This window comes from Trachypithecus francoisi, unplaced genomic scaffold (genome assembly GCF_009764315.1).
Source record: "Trachypithecus francoisi isolate TF-2019V2 unplaced genomic scaffold, Tfra_2.0 Lachesis_group4, whole genome shotgun sequence".
NCBI classification, from domain to species: Eukaryota; Metazoa; Chordata; class Mammalia; order Primates; family Cercopithecidae; genus Trachypithecus; species Trachypithecus francoisi.
In genome coordinates this window covers 72,215,784-72,229,477 of record NW_022681469.1, presented here as the reverse complement: position 1 = coordinate 72,229,477, position 13,694 = coordinate 72,215,784, and the positions used below count along the sequence as shown (strand labels likewise).

The 13,694-nt window shown below is 36.5% G+C and overlaps 1 protein-coding gene across 6 annotated transcripts in view; it reads right to left on the bottom strand.

Annotated features, from left to right (window-relative positions):
• The window catches only part of AKAP9 (A-kinase anchoring protein 9), a 182,048-nt gene that overhangs the window by 101,303 nt on the left and 67,051 nt on the right, over positions 1-13,694 (bottom strand). For all 6 annotated transcript variants that reach the window (XM_033194791.1, XM_033194793.1, XM_033194796.1 and 3 more), the window contains 4 exons: positions 5,366-5,579; positions 4,015-4,094; positions 2,051-2,189; positions 1,216-1,301 (listed from right to left, as the gene is read on the bottom strand). In XM_033194791.1, the coding sequence (XP_033050682.1) occupies positions 1,216-1,301; positions 2,051-2,189; positions 4,015-4,094; positions 5,366-5,579 (519 nt within the window). The remainder of the gene's footprint in view (positions 1-1,215; positions 1,302-2,050; positions 2,190-4,014; positions 4,095-5,365; positions 5,580-13,694) is intronic.

Genomic DNA, 13,694 nt, shown 5'->3' with positions numbered 1-13,694 from the left:
GGTTCAAGTGATCCTCCCACCTCAGCTTCTCAAGTAGCAGGGAGGACAGGCATGTGCCACCATGCCCGGTTTATATTTCCTAATATTTTTAAAAGAAAAAAAAAACCATATAAAATTAATAGATTAAAAGTACTAGCAACACTGGGCCCTGATTCCTACTTAATGGCAACAAGATGCATAAGCTGGGCAGCCGCAGCCCCTTTTGGATGAGGCATGTTTTCTCCAGGTTTCACTTGGCCTTGGCCTTCTTCATTTATTTTATTAACTAAATTAATGTAGGCATTTACATTTGTGATTAGTGACATAAACCTCTTCCCTTTTGACTACGCAATTAAAATGATAGTAAAGAATATTTAAAAGGCATAAATCCATAATGAACAAGAAAATAAGAGATGAAACCAAAATAGATTCTACTCATATAAATCTACTGGAGTAGGTTTATAGATTTTTGGAAAGGCTGGATAAGGTTGTACTTAATTGCACAGAAACAGAGTGGAGAAGAAGAAACAGGAGGGAAAGAAAGAAGGGGAGAGAGATGGAGAGGTAGAATTTCAGCCAAAACGTAACTCATCAACATTATAACTTTCACTATCAATTAAATCTTTCAAATCTGCCTAAACATTTTAATATGAACTGAACATCAAAAGGCACCCCCCAAAAATAGACATAGACATCTTTCTGGATTTCTTTCTACATGAGAATTACATTTATCCTTGCCCATATATGCCTTAAGTTGTTCTACTGATAGAGTTAATAAATTACACTGTGCCATGTATACTATCTTACCTAGTTTTCTATAGACGTTTTTAAAAATTGCTTGAACATAAAATTGACATATATAATGCTGTGTGAAACTAATTAGCTATGTACTAAGCAACTAAACTCATTACCAATTTTCTCTAAAACAGAAGGCCCACTGCTTTATGTTATAAGTAAAATTAAATGCAATTGCTTCACACAGTTTACCAGTTGATACATTATATATATTTTAAATTATCATAATTCTAAAAACTCTCTAAAGGGGTTATTATTCGACTTGCAGAAATTCTTTCAGCTTACCAATATAAATTATCTACTACAAATGTATGTCGCTTTTCCCAATCTCCTTTTTCACGTTCTCTTATTTTAGAAATTCTTGGTTGATAAAAGCAGCTTATAAAAAAGCAGGTAATACAATAAATGCAAATATTACAATACATTTTCCATTTCACAGACCTTGCTTAGTCGTGTTTGAAGTACCAAGAGTTTGTTGTATTCTTCTGCTACTTTGTTGAGAAGAGTGTGCATATTTTCTTGAAAGTCTGGATGGTAAACAATTATAATAATTTCACTTCACAGTAAAAGTCTGCATCTTCCAATAAATATTATTCACCTATTTATAACTTTAAAAAATTGCCTGCTAGAAGTAAACCTCAGATATTTAGTAACTAAAAATTGAAATATCATTCATGTGAAATGCCTGCTACAAAGATAACTTGAAAATTTCATATTAAAATATGTTAATTTCTTTTGATAGTCATTAATTTATACACATTTTGTTCATTATCTATACAAATAGGGCTAGGAAACATTTTATCTGTGAAAGAACATCAAAAAAGTGTGAGGTTACTATTTGCTAAAACAAACTTATAGCAGATCTATATTAAGAAAGATACTAATATATTTCTTATTTCTTAATGTTAATCTTACTCATTTTAAAGCAAAAACCATTGACACGAACTTATTCAATAAATACAATAACTTTTAAAAATTTGGATCTATGGTATAAAAAGTTAAAAGAAAGAATTAGGATAAGGAAAAAGATAAGAGTAGAGAGAGAGAGGACAGACAATAGTGGACAGCTCCAATTATCTTCATATCACCGTTATTGCACTACAAAAATTTTAAATGTATATTAAATATAAGATTTCATGAACCTGAAAGGAGGATAAGATGTTAAGATGATAAACAACTTGGCCGGGTGATTAAATCATAATAAAAAGTAAAGATTTGTCATCAATTAATTTAAGAGGATTAAATACTGTTTAATAGTATGGTAAGCTTTTATTACCTTGAATTTCGCATCTATAATCCTGTAATTCTGGATCTTCATTTTCAGAAGTGTAATCACCAGAATTTTCTCTATCTTCTGCATTTACTTCACATTTTAAAGCAGGAGTATAATATTCACCAAGGACACTGCATAAAGTCTGTCAACAACAAAATTGGGTATTTTAAGGAATTTAAATTTTGATTTCTACTTCTAAAGATCATTAAACATTATTCTCCTTGATGCAAGGCAGTCAAATGGCACATAAAAATAATTAAGAAAACCTTCTCTCCATACCCTTATCAATCTGCAAAAGAAACAAGTCTAAATTTCTCTGTCTCTCTGGCATAAAATCTTAGGAAGATAATAATCTTCATTGCAAAAAATCACAATTTTTTTTGCTTCCTTATAATAATAAAATTTATCTTATACTTCAATCAACTACTTCCTAGCTTGGATCCTATTTCTGATGTTATCTCTGTAATCTCAAATACCTTTGAAAAAACACCACAGGACAAGGATGGAAGTTCAGAAATGCTGATCAGAAAGAAATCTATAAATTCTAAAGAAATTATATCAAGCAAGAGAATAACATTCATTACTTAAGAAAATATTCATAACACATGAGGCCAGGCGTGGTGACTCACGCCTGTAATCCCAGCACTTTGGGAGGTAGAGGCAGGTGGATCACCTGAGGTCAGGAGTTTGAGACCAGCCTGGCCAACATGGCAAAACCTCATCTCTACTAAAAATACAAAAACTAGCCAGGTGTGGTGGCCTGCATCTGTCATCCCAGATACTCGGTAGATGAGGCACAAGAATAGCTTGAACCTGGGAGGCAGAGGTCGCAGTGAACCGAGACTGTGCCACTGCACTCCAGCCTGGGCGACAGAGCAAGACTGTCTGTCTCAAATAAAAAAAGAAAAACAAAAAAGATTCCTAACACATGAGAATAGTTTTATGTAATTTATATACACACACAAAAATTGAAAATATGTGACACATTGTTTTGGTTCTTCTCCTGGGCAACAGACAATTCTATCATCATTTAAAACAATACATGCCCCATAATCATTTGATAAACTTTCAAATAACTTTTACCTTTGTTCCTCATATAACTAAAAAATTACCACCACCAACTTCTAGACTTAAAAATCAAATTGTTCACTGCTATTTCTTCAGATTTCTTGAGATTTGCTTAAACTATACTGTCAATTAATAATGAAGTTTATTAAATTTTCAGCATAGCCCCTAAGATGAAGTTTTCTCACATTAGAGTTGATTTTAGAAACCGTAAACAATCACCCAATTTACAGACAAAGACACTGGGACCCAGAAAGATGGGTGCCATCTTAGTGTTTTTGGCTCACTCTACACAGTCTCCCAGGATGTCTCCATCTTGTCCTTGTAACTCATCTATGGCAACACCAACAATTCCTGTCTGTTCTACAGGTGAGATAATTTACCTGAATTTCTTTTGTTTCAAACAGATTATCAGGAAAATTTTTAATGCTCATTTTAACTTAAAAACTCAGGAATACTTTCTAAGTACAGTTCTGAAGTAAGGTAGTGGAGAAAACTAGGCTGGGTGATCATCAAATTAGTAGCAACTTATAATTTAGCACTCCTTGTGTAAACGTACTTTTTATTTATTTTTTAAAATCTATTATTATTATTATTTTTGAGACAGAGTCCTACTCTGTCACCCAGGCTGGAGTGCAGTAGCATGATCTCCACTCATCAATGCAACCTCTGCCTCCCAAGCCCAAGCGATTCCAATGCCTCAGTCTCCCAAGTAGCTGGGACTATAGGCACACATCACCACGCCGGACTCATTTTTGTATTTTTTGGTAGAGACCAGGTTCACCATGTTGGCCAGGCTGGTCTCGAACTCAAGTGATCCGCCCACCTGAGCCTCCCAAAATGCTGGGATTACAAGTGTCAGCCACCACACCTGGCCATAAAAGTACTTTTAAACATCTTACCTGTAAAAAATAAGAACATTCTTCAGACACTGCCTTTCGAAGTTTTCCAATGAGCAGATGTAAAGGCTTTCCTTCATCACCTAATAGAACAGATAATGGATTAAGAGATTCAATTTACATACTTAAGAACTATGATAATATTTAACTTATGTTTCAACTGGTAACTCCCCTGCAATAAGAATCATTTTAAATTCTTTATTTCTTTGAGTTATTTTCCATTGCTCAACATTGTCTAAGAAAATTTGTGAGATTTTCCATTTCTATCCACAAAATGGTACAAAGCAGTGCCTTCTTTTTACTACAACCCAACATAAAAAAACGCATCATATATCATAACCTATTACATACATCTATGTAAAACTGAAATAAAAATCTCAGAAATCAATATTTATTCTTCTACTATAGTGCCATGTACTCCAATGTTTTCTGTTCTACTGTACTTTTTTTTTTTTTAAATGTTGATCATTACTCACTAAACTGACTTCACCACCCATTAATGGACCTATTAATTAGCCTCTAGTTTGAAAAACACTAACCTGTTTCAAGAGGACATCAATAAAAATATTACATGCTTAAAATCTTATTAAATTAAAACCCAAAGCACTCCTGAAATTTAAAAGTTTGTACTCTTATTTAAGCCGTTCTCAAATTTCTACTTTTGAATGCAAACTTCTTTTCCATCCTCATTAACATTTAGTTAATACTTACTGTTCATGGAAATGACAGCCTTAGTTGCTTACCTGGTGTTCTAATCACTAATCTCACCTCCCCCAACTCACCCCAGTGGTGTCATCATAAAATAAAAACCATATTGTGTTACTCTATTTAATAAACCCTGCAGTAGGTCTTATCACCAACAGCATAAGGCTTATACATGCTTCTTTCAGAATAAACCTTTTTCTAATCAAGCTCTTGCCAGTCTCTCCAGCTATACCCCCAACTACTTTCTCACACACCTTGAACTCTCAATTTTTGGTGTACCTTTACACCTCAATTCTAAGGACTCCAGAGCCTCTCTTAGAATTCCAACCCCACTACTCTGTCTCCCACCTCACCCTACTCATCCTGCCAGGAAGCACTAGATGTTTCTCCTTTCTCCTCCCATTCTTTCTATTCATTCTTCTGCTGGAGAAATTGTTTATTTTATATATACTTTCTCAATGGATTGTGACTTCCTATTGGAAAATGATTTCAGCTTTCTCAAGCACTTAAATGAATGCCTAGTGATTATATGAACAACTGGAAATCACCTTCCTCTGTGGGTTCTATGACAAGGAAAAAATTATAGAATGGTGGGCTCTATCCAATACTTATTTGGATCATGGTACTTATAAGTCAGAAATCATTTTACCTGTTTCTTGAGTTTTCATATTCTGTAGCTCTAACTGGTGTATTTTCTGAAGTTCCTTGATCTTTTCCTCTTGAGCAGAAATAAGTTCCTCTTTAAGACTGCAAAGAGCTTTATCTTTTTCATTTTCCATATATTCACGGACCTGATCCACATGAGTTGAATAAACCATAGAGAGGCAAATGCGTTGGGCTTCCATCTGTAGCCTTAAATCATTCTTAAAGTAAACATTATAATATTTTTAAATGACAAATCAAATAATTTAACTTCAATTTTTTGCATACACTGACTACAAGAGTTTAAAAATTCATAAGAGAACTGAAGTCTAATTTTTTTTCTGTCTTCATTCTGTTGCATCGATCTACTTTTCTTTTTCAGGGAAAGTAGTACAATGTTTTCATTGCCTCAGTTTTATACTAAATTGTGATATTTTTGGTATAGCTGGCATGACTCATTTTTTTTGTTCTAAAATATTTTAAATGTACAGAAATGGAAATAATGAAGTAACCAACATTTATGTACTCACACCCCAAATTAATAAATGCTTTTTTCTTTTTCTTTTTTTTTTGGAGACAGGGTCTTATTCTGTCACCCAGGCTGGAGTACAGTGGTGCAATCATGGCTCACTGCAGCCTTGACCTCCTGGGTTCAAGCACTGCTCCCACCTCAGCCTCCCAAGTAGTTAGGACTACTGGTGCATGCCACCATGTCCAGCTAACTTTTTATTTTTAGGTAAAGATGAGGTCTCACTCTGTTGCCCAGGCTGGCCTGAAACTCCTGGGCTCAAGCCATCCTTCCAAAGTGCTGAGATTACAGGCATGAATACTGTACCCCACCCACTACTTGTTTTTATTCACTGTTATATCACCAGGGACTAAAACAGTGTGTAGAATGCAGTAGAGGCTCACTAAATATTATTAAAAAGAAGTTGACTTGTAGGGTCTCTTTCCTATATATTAGAATTTCACAAGGATCTCAATGAGTTTCGGGCTTTCCATTACACTCCACTGATCTATTTGTCCATCCTAGCATCAAACCATACTGTCTATCATGATTTTGTAGTAAACCTTGTTATCAGATGCAATACATTTTTCTAGGACTCTATTGATTATTCTTGAGTATTTACTTGTCTGTATCAATTTTACAATCAGTTTTTCAAGATTCATGAAAAATTTCTTTGTAATTATGACTGGAAATACACTGAATACAGAGATTAATTTGGAAAGAACTGACATTTTTCTTTACATCTTTCCACTATGAATATGGTACATATTGCCATATAGTGAGGTATCTACATGCTTCAGTGTTTTATAATTTTCTTGACAAAAGTTCAAAACATCTTGTGTAGGGTTTATTTTGTTATTCATAAAGAAGTTTTCATATTCTTTATCTCATTTCTTATTCTTGTCAAATTGCATTGGCTAGGAACTACAAAGCAATGTTGAAATAGTAATGTTGAAAGTAGGTATCCTACACTTGATTCTATATTCAATTTTAATGGGAATGCTTCTATCATATTTTATTCTATACTTACTTGATATTAAGGAGAATGCTTCTAAATTTCACTATTAGAAATGTTATCTGCTAAATGTTTTAATGAAAACAATTACCGTGGTTAAGAAATTTCCCTTCTATTCTGGATTTTCTCCATTGAAAAAAAATTACATGAGTTATTAGTTTTTTTATGGATTCTTTTCCAATATGTATTAAAATGCTTATATGGGCTGGACACAGTAACTTGTACTTACAATCCCAGCTACTCAGGAGGCTCAGTTGGGAGCATCGTTTGAGTCCAGGAATTGAAAACCAGCCTGGGCAACATAAAAAGACCCCATCTCTAAAAAAAATAATAATAAATTAGCCAGGAGCAGTAATATGTGCCTGTAGTCCCAGCTACTTAGGAGGCTGAGATGGGAAGACTGCCTGAGTCCAGGAGTTCAAGGTTGCAGTGAGCTATAATCATGCCACTGCACTCCAGCCTAGCAAGAGCAAGAACTTGTCTCTAAAAAAATAAAATAAGGCCAGGCATGATGGCTCACTCCTGTAATCCCAGCACTTTGGGAGGTCAATGTGGAATAACTGCTTGAGCCCAGGAGTTAACGTGCCAGGGTCTGACCCATAGACTTAGGCTGCACAACGGATGAATAACATACTCAGACACCAGTATTCAGTAAAAGAGTGGTTAGGGGCCAGGCTGCTCACAGAAAGAATTGCAGCAGCCGCATGCCCTGACTAGCTGGCCCTGTGGGCATTTATTCAGCATAGACTTAATGACAAAGGCTTTGAGTCAACACGCTTGTGGGTAATCTGGTCATCCTCCCCAGAGACAGCAGTCCTGCAAATGATCAAAGGTCTGTCTTAGGACCACATGAGGAAACAAGCTCTTTAGATAAACTCTCTTACATTACTATGTACCTACGTCCTAAGCTTTTAAGAGAATTCACCTGCCTTCAATCAAATCTTTCACTGAAGCTATGCAAACCTCCCATCCTTCCAAGAAGGTTTGTGTCTATTTCCTATAACTTTATCTCCCACCACCCTGACTGATCCCCTACATTTTAGACCTGCCTGGGCAACACAGCGAGATCCTCCTGTCTGTACAAAAATGTTTTAAAAAATCTTAGCTGGGCATGGTGCTATGTGCCTGTGGTCCCAGCTAGTTGCGAGGCTGAATTGGGAGGATCACTTGAGCCTGGGAGGTTGTAGCCACAGTGAAACGTGACTGTCCCACTGCACTCCAGCCTGGGTGACAGAACAAGATCCCATTTCAAAAACAAAACAAAATAAAAAATAAAATTGATCATATGGATTTTTTTCCTGCTATCTATGAATGTGAAGTTAACATTAATAGATTTTTCAGATATTGAATTATTCTTCCATTCTTAGAATAATTTGCTAATATTTTATTTAGGATTTCTACAACCACTCATAAGTAAGATTCATCTATGATTTTATATGTTTGTATTGTTCTTATCAGGTCTTCGTATCAATATTATACCAGTCTCATAAGATAACTGGGTTTTTCTTTTGTCTATCTTACCTTTCTTCTTTCCTTCTTTTCTTCCCTCTAGTTCTCTCTCTTTAATCCTATTTTATTAAGCAATTACATATTGGTTGAGTTGGTAAGACCCACTTGTAAAATGGTCTCAGTCTAATATTTTTGGTTGGAGGAGAGGAGAGAGGGAAAACTTCTATGATTTCAAATTATTTAATGGTTATTGGTTTATTCAGGTTTTGTATTTCTATTTGAGTTGATTGAGGTAGTTTATATTCTTCCAGAAAACCATCCAGTTCATCTCGATTTTCAAAATTATTGATGGACATTTATTTATAGTATTCTTATATGAATCTCTATGGTATCTATACTTATGTTTTTATTTTCATTCATTTGATTTTGTTTGTTTTAGAGACAGGGTCTCACTCTGTCACCCAGGCTGAAGTACAATGGTGCCATCAAAGCTCACTGCAGCCTCTAACTCCTGGGGTGAAGCGATTCTCCTACCTCAGCCTCTCAAATAGCTGAGACTACAGGCACATGCCATCATATCTGGCTGATTTTTAAATTTTTTGTGGAGACAGGCACCTTGCTATGTTGCCCAGGTTGGTCTCAAACTCCTGGGCTCAAGCAGTCCTCCTGTCTCAGGCATCCAAAGCACTGGGATTATAGGTGCGAGCAACTGCACCAAGCCTCATTTGGTTTATGTCTTTTTTTCCCTGATCATATTCTTCTTCTTCTTCTTTTTTTTTTTTTTTTGACAGAGTCTCACTCTGTTGCTAGGCTGGAGTGCAGTGGCGCGATCTCAGCTCACTGCAACCTCCGTCTCTGGGGTTCAAGCAATTCTCCTGCCTCAACCTCCCAAGTAGCTGAGACTACAGGTGTGCACCACCACGCCCAGCTAATTTTTTGTATTTTTAGTAGAGACAGGGTTTCACCATGTTGGCCAGGATGGTCCTGATCCCTGACCTCGTGATCCACCTGCCTCAGCCTCCCAAAGTGCTGGGATTACAGGCGTGAGCCACCATGCCTGGCCCATATTCTTTTTTTTTTTTTTTTTTTTTTTTGAGATAGAGTCTCCCCTTGTCACCCAGGCTGGAGTGCAGTGGTGCGATCTTGGCTCACTGCAACCTCCACCTCCTGGGTGCAAGCAATTCTCCTGCCTCAGTCCCCTGAGTAGCTGGGATTACAGAAGCATGCCACCAGGCCCAGCTAATTTTTTGTATTTTTAGTAGAGATGGGGTTTCACCATGTTAGCCGGGATGGTCTCGATCTCCTGGTCTCACCTTGGGATCCACCCACCTTGGCCTACCAAAGTGCTAGGATTACAGGTGTGAGCCACCGCACCCACTGGCCCATATTCTTGAAAGTCCAATACTTTACTAGTATTTTTTTTTTTTCGAGACACAGTCTTGCTCTGTCACCTACGCTGGAGTGCAGTGGTGCAATCTCAGCTCACTACAACCTCTGTCTCCTGGGTTCGAGAAATTCTCCTGCCTCAGCCTTCTGAATAGCTGGGATTACAGGCATGTGCTCCCATGCTCGGCTAATTTTTCTATTTTTAGTAGAGACGGGGTTTCACCATGTTGGTCAGGTCAGTCTTGAACTCCTGACCTCATGATCTGTCCACCTCAGCCTCCCAAAGTGCTGGGATTACAGGTGTGAGCCACCATGCCCAGCCACTAGTGTTTACAAATAATAAACTTTCAAAATCCTTGAAAACTCTTCTTCCTGTTTTGGTTATTCTAACTTTGCTTATTTTGTTCTTAACTTTATTATTTCCTTCTTTCTACTTTTCTTAAGTCTACATGCTCTGATATTCTAGCTTCTAGAACTAATAGCTTAACTCATTTTCAATATTTATAAAATCAGTACATTTAAGGCTAAAAATTATTCAACATATCGTTAAATGCATTCTGCATTTTTCAAAAATATTCTTGACTCTTCTTGTGCATTTCTTCTTCCAGATCAACTATACAGCAATTACTATTCTATGTTTTTCAAAAATATTCTTGACTCTTGTGCATTTCTTCTTCCAGATAAACTATACACCAATTACTAAGCTGAATTTCACTAACTTTTCATTGTGAGTTGGAATGGAACTACATAAGGATTATAGATTAATCTAGAGATAACCTGGATTTTTACAATATTCAAATCTTCCCACTCAGAAATGAGACTTTTCATTTATTCAAGTCTCTTATCCTTCATTAAAGTGCTACAATTTTATTTACATTGGCTTATTCATATTTATTTTACATTAAAAATGTAAATCACTTGAGATCAGGAGTTCAAGACCAGCCTGGCCAACATGGTGAAACCCCATCTGAACTAAAAATACAAAAATTAGCCAGGCATAGTGGTGGCCACCTGTAATCCCAGCTACTCAATAGGCTGAATTTGTAGTGAGCTGAGATCCACTCTAGCCTGGGTGACAGAGTGAGACTCCGTCTAACAAAAAAAAAAAAAAAATTTCATTTCTCATGTTTAATTTTTTAATTTAATTATACATGTGAATTATGACAATTAAGTATCTTTCTCTCTAATCATACCATGTATCTTTTTGTCTTTGCAATGGTTAGGACCTACACAACAGAACAGCAAGTGACAAAAGCTATTCTGATCTTCCCGATTCTAACATGAAGGCCTGTGCTATTTCACTGTTGGTTCTGGATAAGTGGGCTTTATTTATTCCTCCCCTTTTATTCATGCATTCATTCATTCATTTAAAAAAATTATTTACTGCCTATCATGTGTTAGACATTATTCTAGGCACTAGAGATACAGGCGACTGGGTCCCTGCTCTCAAGGAGCTGATTATTCTAGTGGTTCCTGCTGTAGTTTCTAAGCTCCGGTATCTCTTTTGATTCTAATAATTATCTTCGAGTTTAAACACATACACTTCAATCTATGACCTCTCCCAGCATCAATAATTAACCAGTATCTATAAAATTCCTGTCACTCTTCCTTCTTCCTTGCATCCCAACTCTGAAAAGACTTCCATGTTTTTATTTTTCTCCTTCTGCCTAAACTTCCTAAGTATATATGAGATATTTTTGTGGCATCCACATTATTTCAAGCATATTTAGGCTGCTCTTAGGTGTTACCATTGTGTAAGTCACTGCTCGATTTCTTCTGTGAACTTCCCTTCCCATCAATAAAGAGGTTTGTCTTGGTAATGATGAATGAGCAGAAAGTTTACAGGCTTGCTCCCCTTTACTTTATGTAGTCAGTGTCACATAGAGGGTATCTGAATGCCATCAAAAGTATCCTTTTAGTATCTCTTTTTTTTTTTTTTTTTTTGTTGAGATGGAGTCTTGCTCTGTTGCCCAGGCTGGAGTGCAGTGGCTGGATCTCAGCTCACTGCAAGCTCCGCCTCCCGGGTTCACGCCATTCTCCTGCCTCAGCCTCCCAAGTAGCTGGGACTACAGGCACCCGCCACCTCACCCGGCTAGTTTTTTGTATTTTTTCAGTAGAGATGGGGTTTCACTGTGTTAGCCAGGATGGTCTCGATCTCCTGACCTCGTGATCCGCCCATCTCGGCCTCCCAAAGTGTTAGTATCTCTTTATTAGAGAAAATAGAATTCTGGCTGGGGACAAAGACTCATGCCTATAATCCCAGCACTTTAGGAGGCCAAGTCAAGAAGATGGTTTAATTTAAGCCCAGGAGTTTGAGACCAGCCTGGGCAACATGGCAAATCCCTGCCTCTACAAAAAATACAAAAAACTAGCTGGGTGTGTGATGCGTGCCTGTAATCCCAGCTACTCAGGAGGCTGAAGTAAGAGGATCACCTGAGTCCAGGAGGTCAAGGCTGCAGGATGCTGTGATTGCACCATGAGACTCTAGTCTGGATAGCAGTGAGAGCCTGTCTCAAAAAAAAAAAAAAAAAGAAAAGAAAATTAGAATTCTTACTAAGAAAATTTGACCATTTCGACAGCTCAGGGTCAAATTCAGGTCTTCTTCCAAAAATGCTTTCTGAAAAAAAGTAAAAGATGTGTGACATTTTCACAAGTAACTGCCACACATTATGGTTTCGAAAACAATTCCAGACATTCAACAGAACACTAACAGTTAAGTAATTTGGCAAGGCGCAGTGGCTCGCACCTGTAATCCCAGCACTTTGGGAGGCCGAGGCTGTTGGATCACCTAAGGTCAGAAGTTTGAGACCAATCTGGCCAACATGGTGAAACCTTGTCTCTACTAAAAGTACAAAAATTACCCAGGCGTGATGGCGCATGCCTGTAATCCCAGCTACTCAGGAGGCTGAGGCAGGACAATTGATTGCACCTGGGAGGTGGAGGTTGCAGTGAGCTGAGATCACGCCACTGCATTCGAGCCTGGGTGACAGAGTGAGACTCGGTCTCAAAAAAAAAAAAAAAAAAAAACTAAGCAATTTGAATTTCTTGACGCTATTTAGGGAATTAAATATATAAAATATCTCTACATTTGATAAAACTCATAAATATAAAATATCTCGACATTTGATATAAGATCACAAATATGATATATTTAGGAATAAAAAGAGAAAATTTTCCAAAGACTTCCAAAGTCTGTAGGATTCTCCAAGGTCTGGTCTCTTTCTCCTTCAAACTCTTCTTCCACTCTCCTGCTCTCTCAAACTCAACTACACAGGCCTTCATTCTGTTCTTTAAACTTACCCATGTCTTTACAATTGCTCTAACTTCAATGTCATTCAGATCTCAGTTGAAATGTCAATTCCTCCTAGAGACCTTTCCTGACCACCATATTTAATGTTGTTATTATCCTCTCTCTCCATCATTCTCTATCACATTATCGTATTTCTTCATAGAATTTATCACTATTTCTAACTATCCTACTTGTTTCATTAATCACCTGCCTCCCTGACTAAAATACATGTTCTTTGAGACCAGAAACTTCTCTCTTGTTGGCCACTATATTCGTACTTGCCAAGAGAGTCAATAAACATTTGTTAGATAAATGAAGAAACACATAAAACTTTAGTTAGCATCATTACACTGTAGATAGCAGAATTTTCCTGTTATTTTAATATCAGTATCTGGCAAATATAAATTATCAGGAGTGATCTGTTATTATATACATATAATTCTTTAACTATATTTAGAGTTAATACTGTTTTTTTCCCTTCAGGTATAACAAAGACTCTGAAAAAACTCTAGGACTTAAATCAAGGAGTTTTCTTTCTTCCAGGAAAATATAATTTCATAACCACCTAACAACTATAAAGACTACTAAAAATCTTAGGAGTTCATTTTCAGTTGTGGAGACTTGAAAACATCACTATGAAATAAAAACTGAAACAAATCTTTGAGATTGTAACAAAAATTATAAAATGA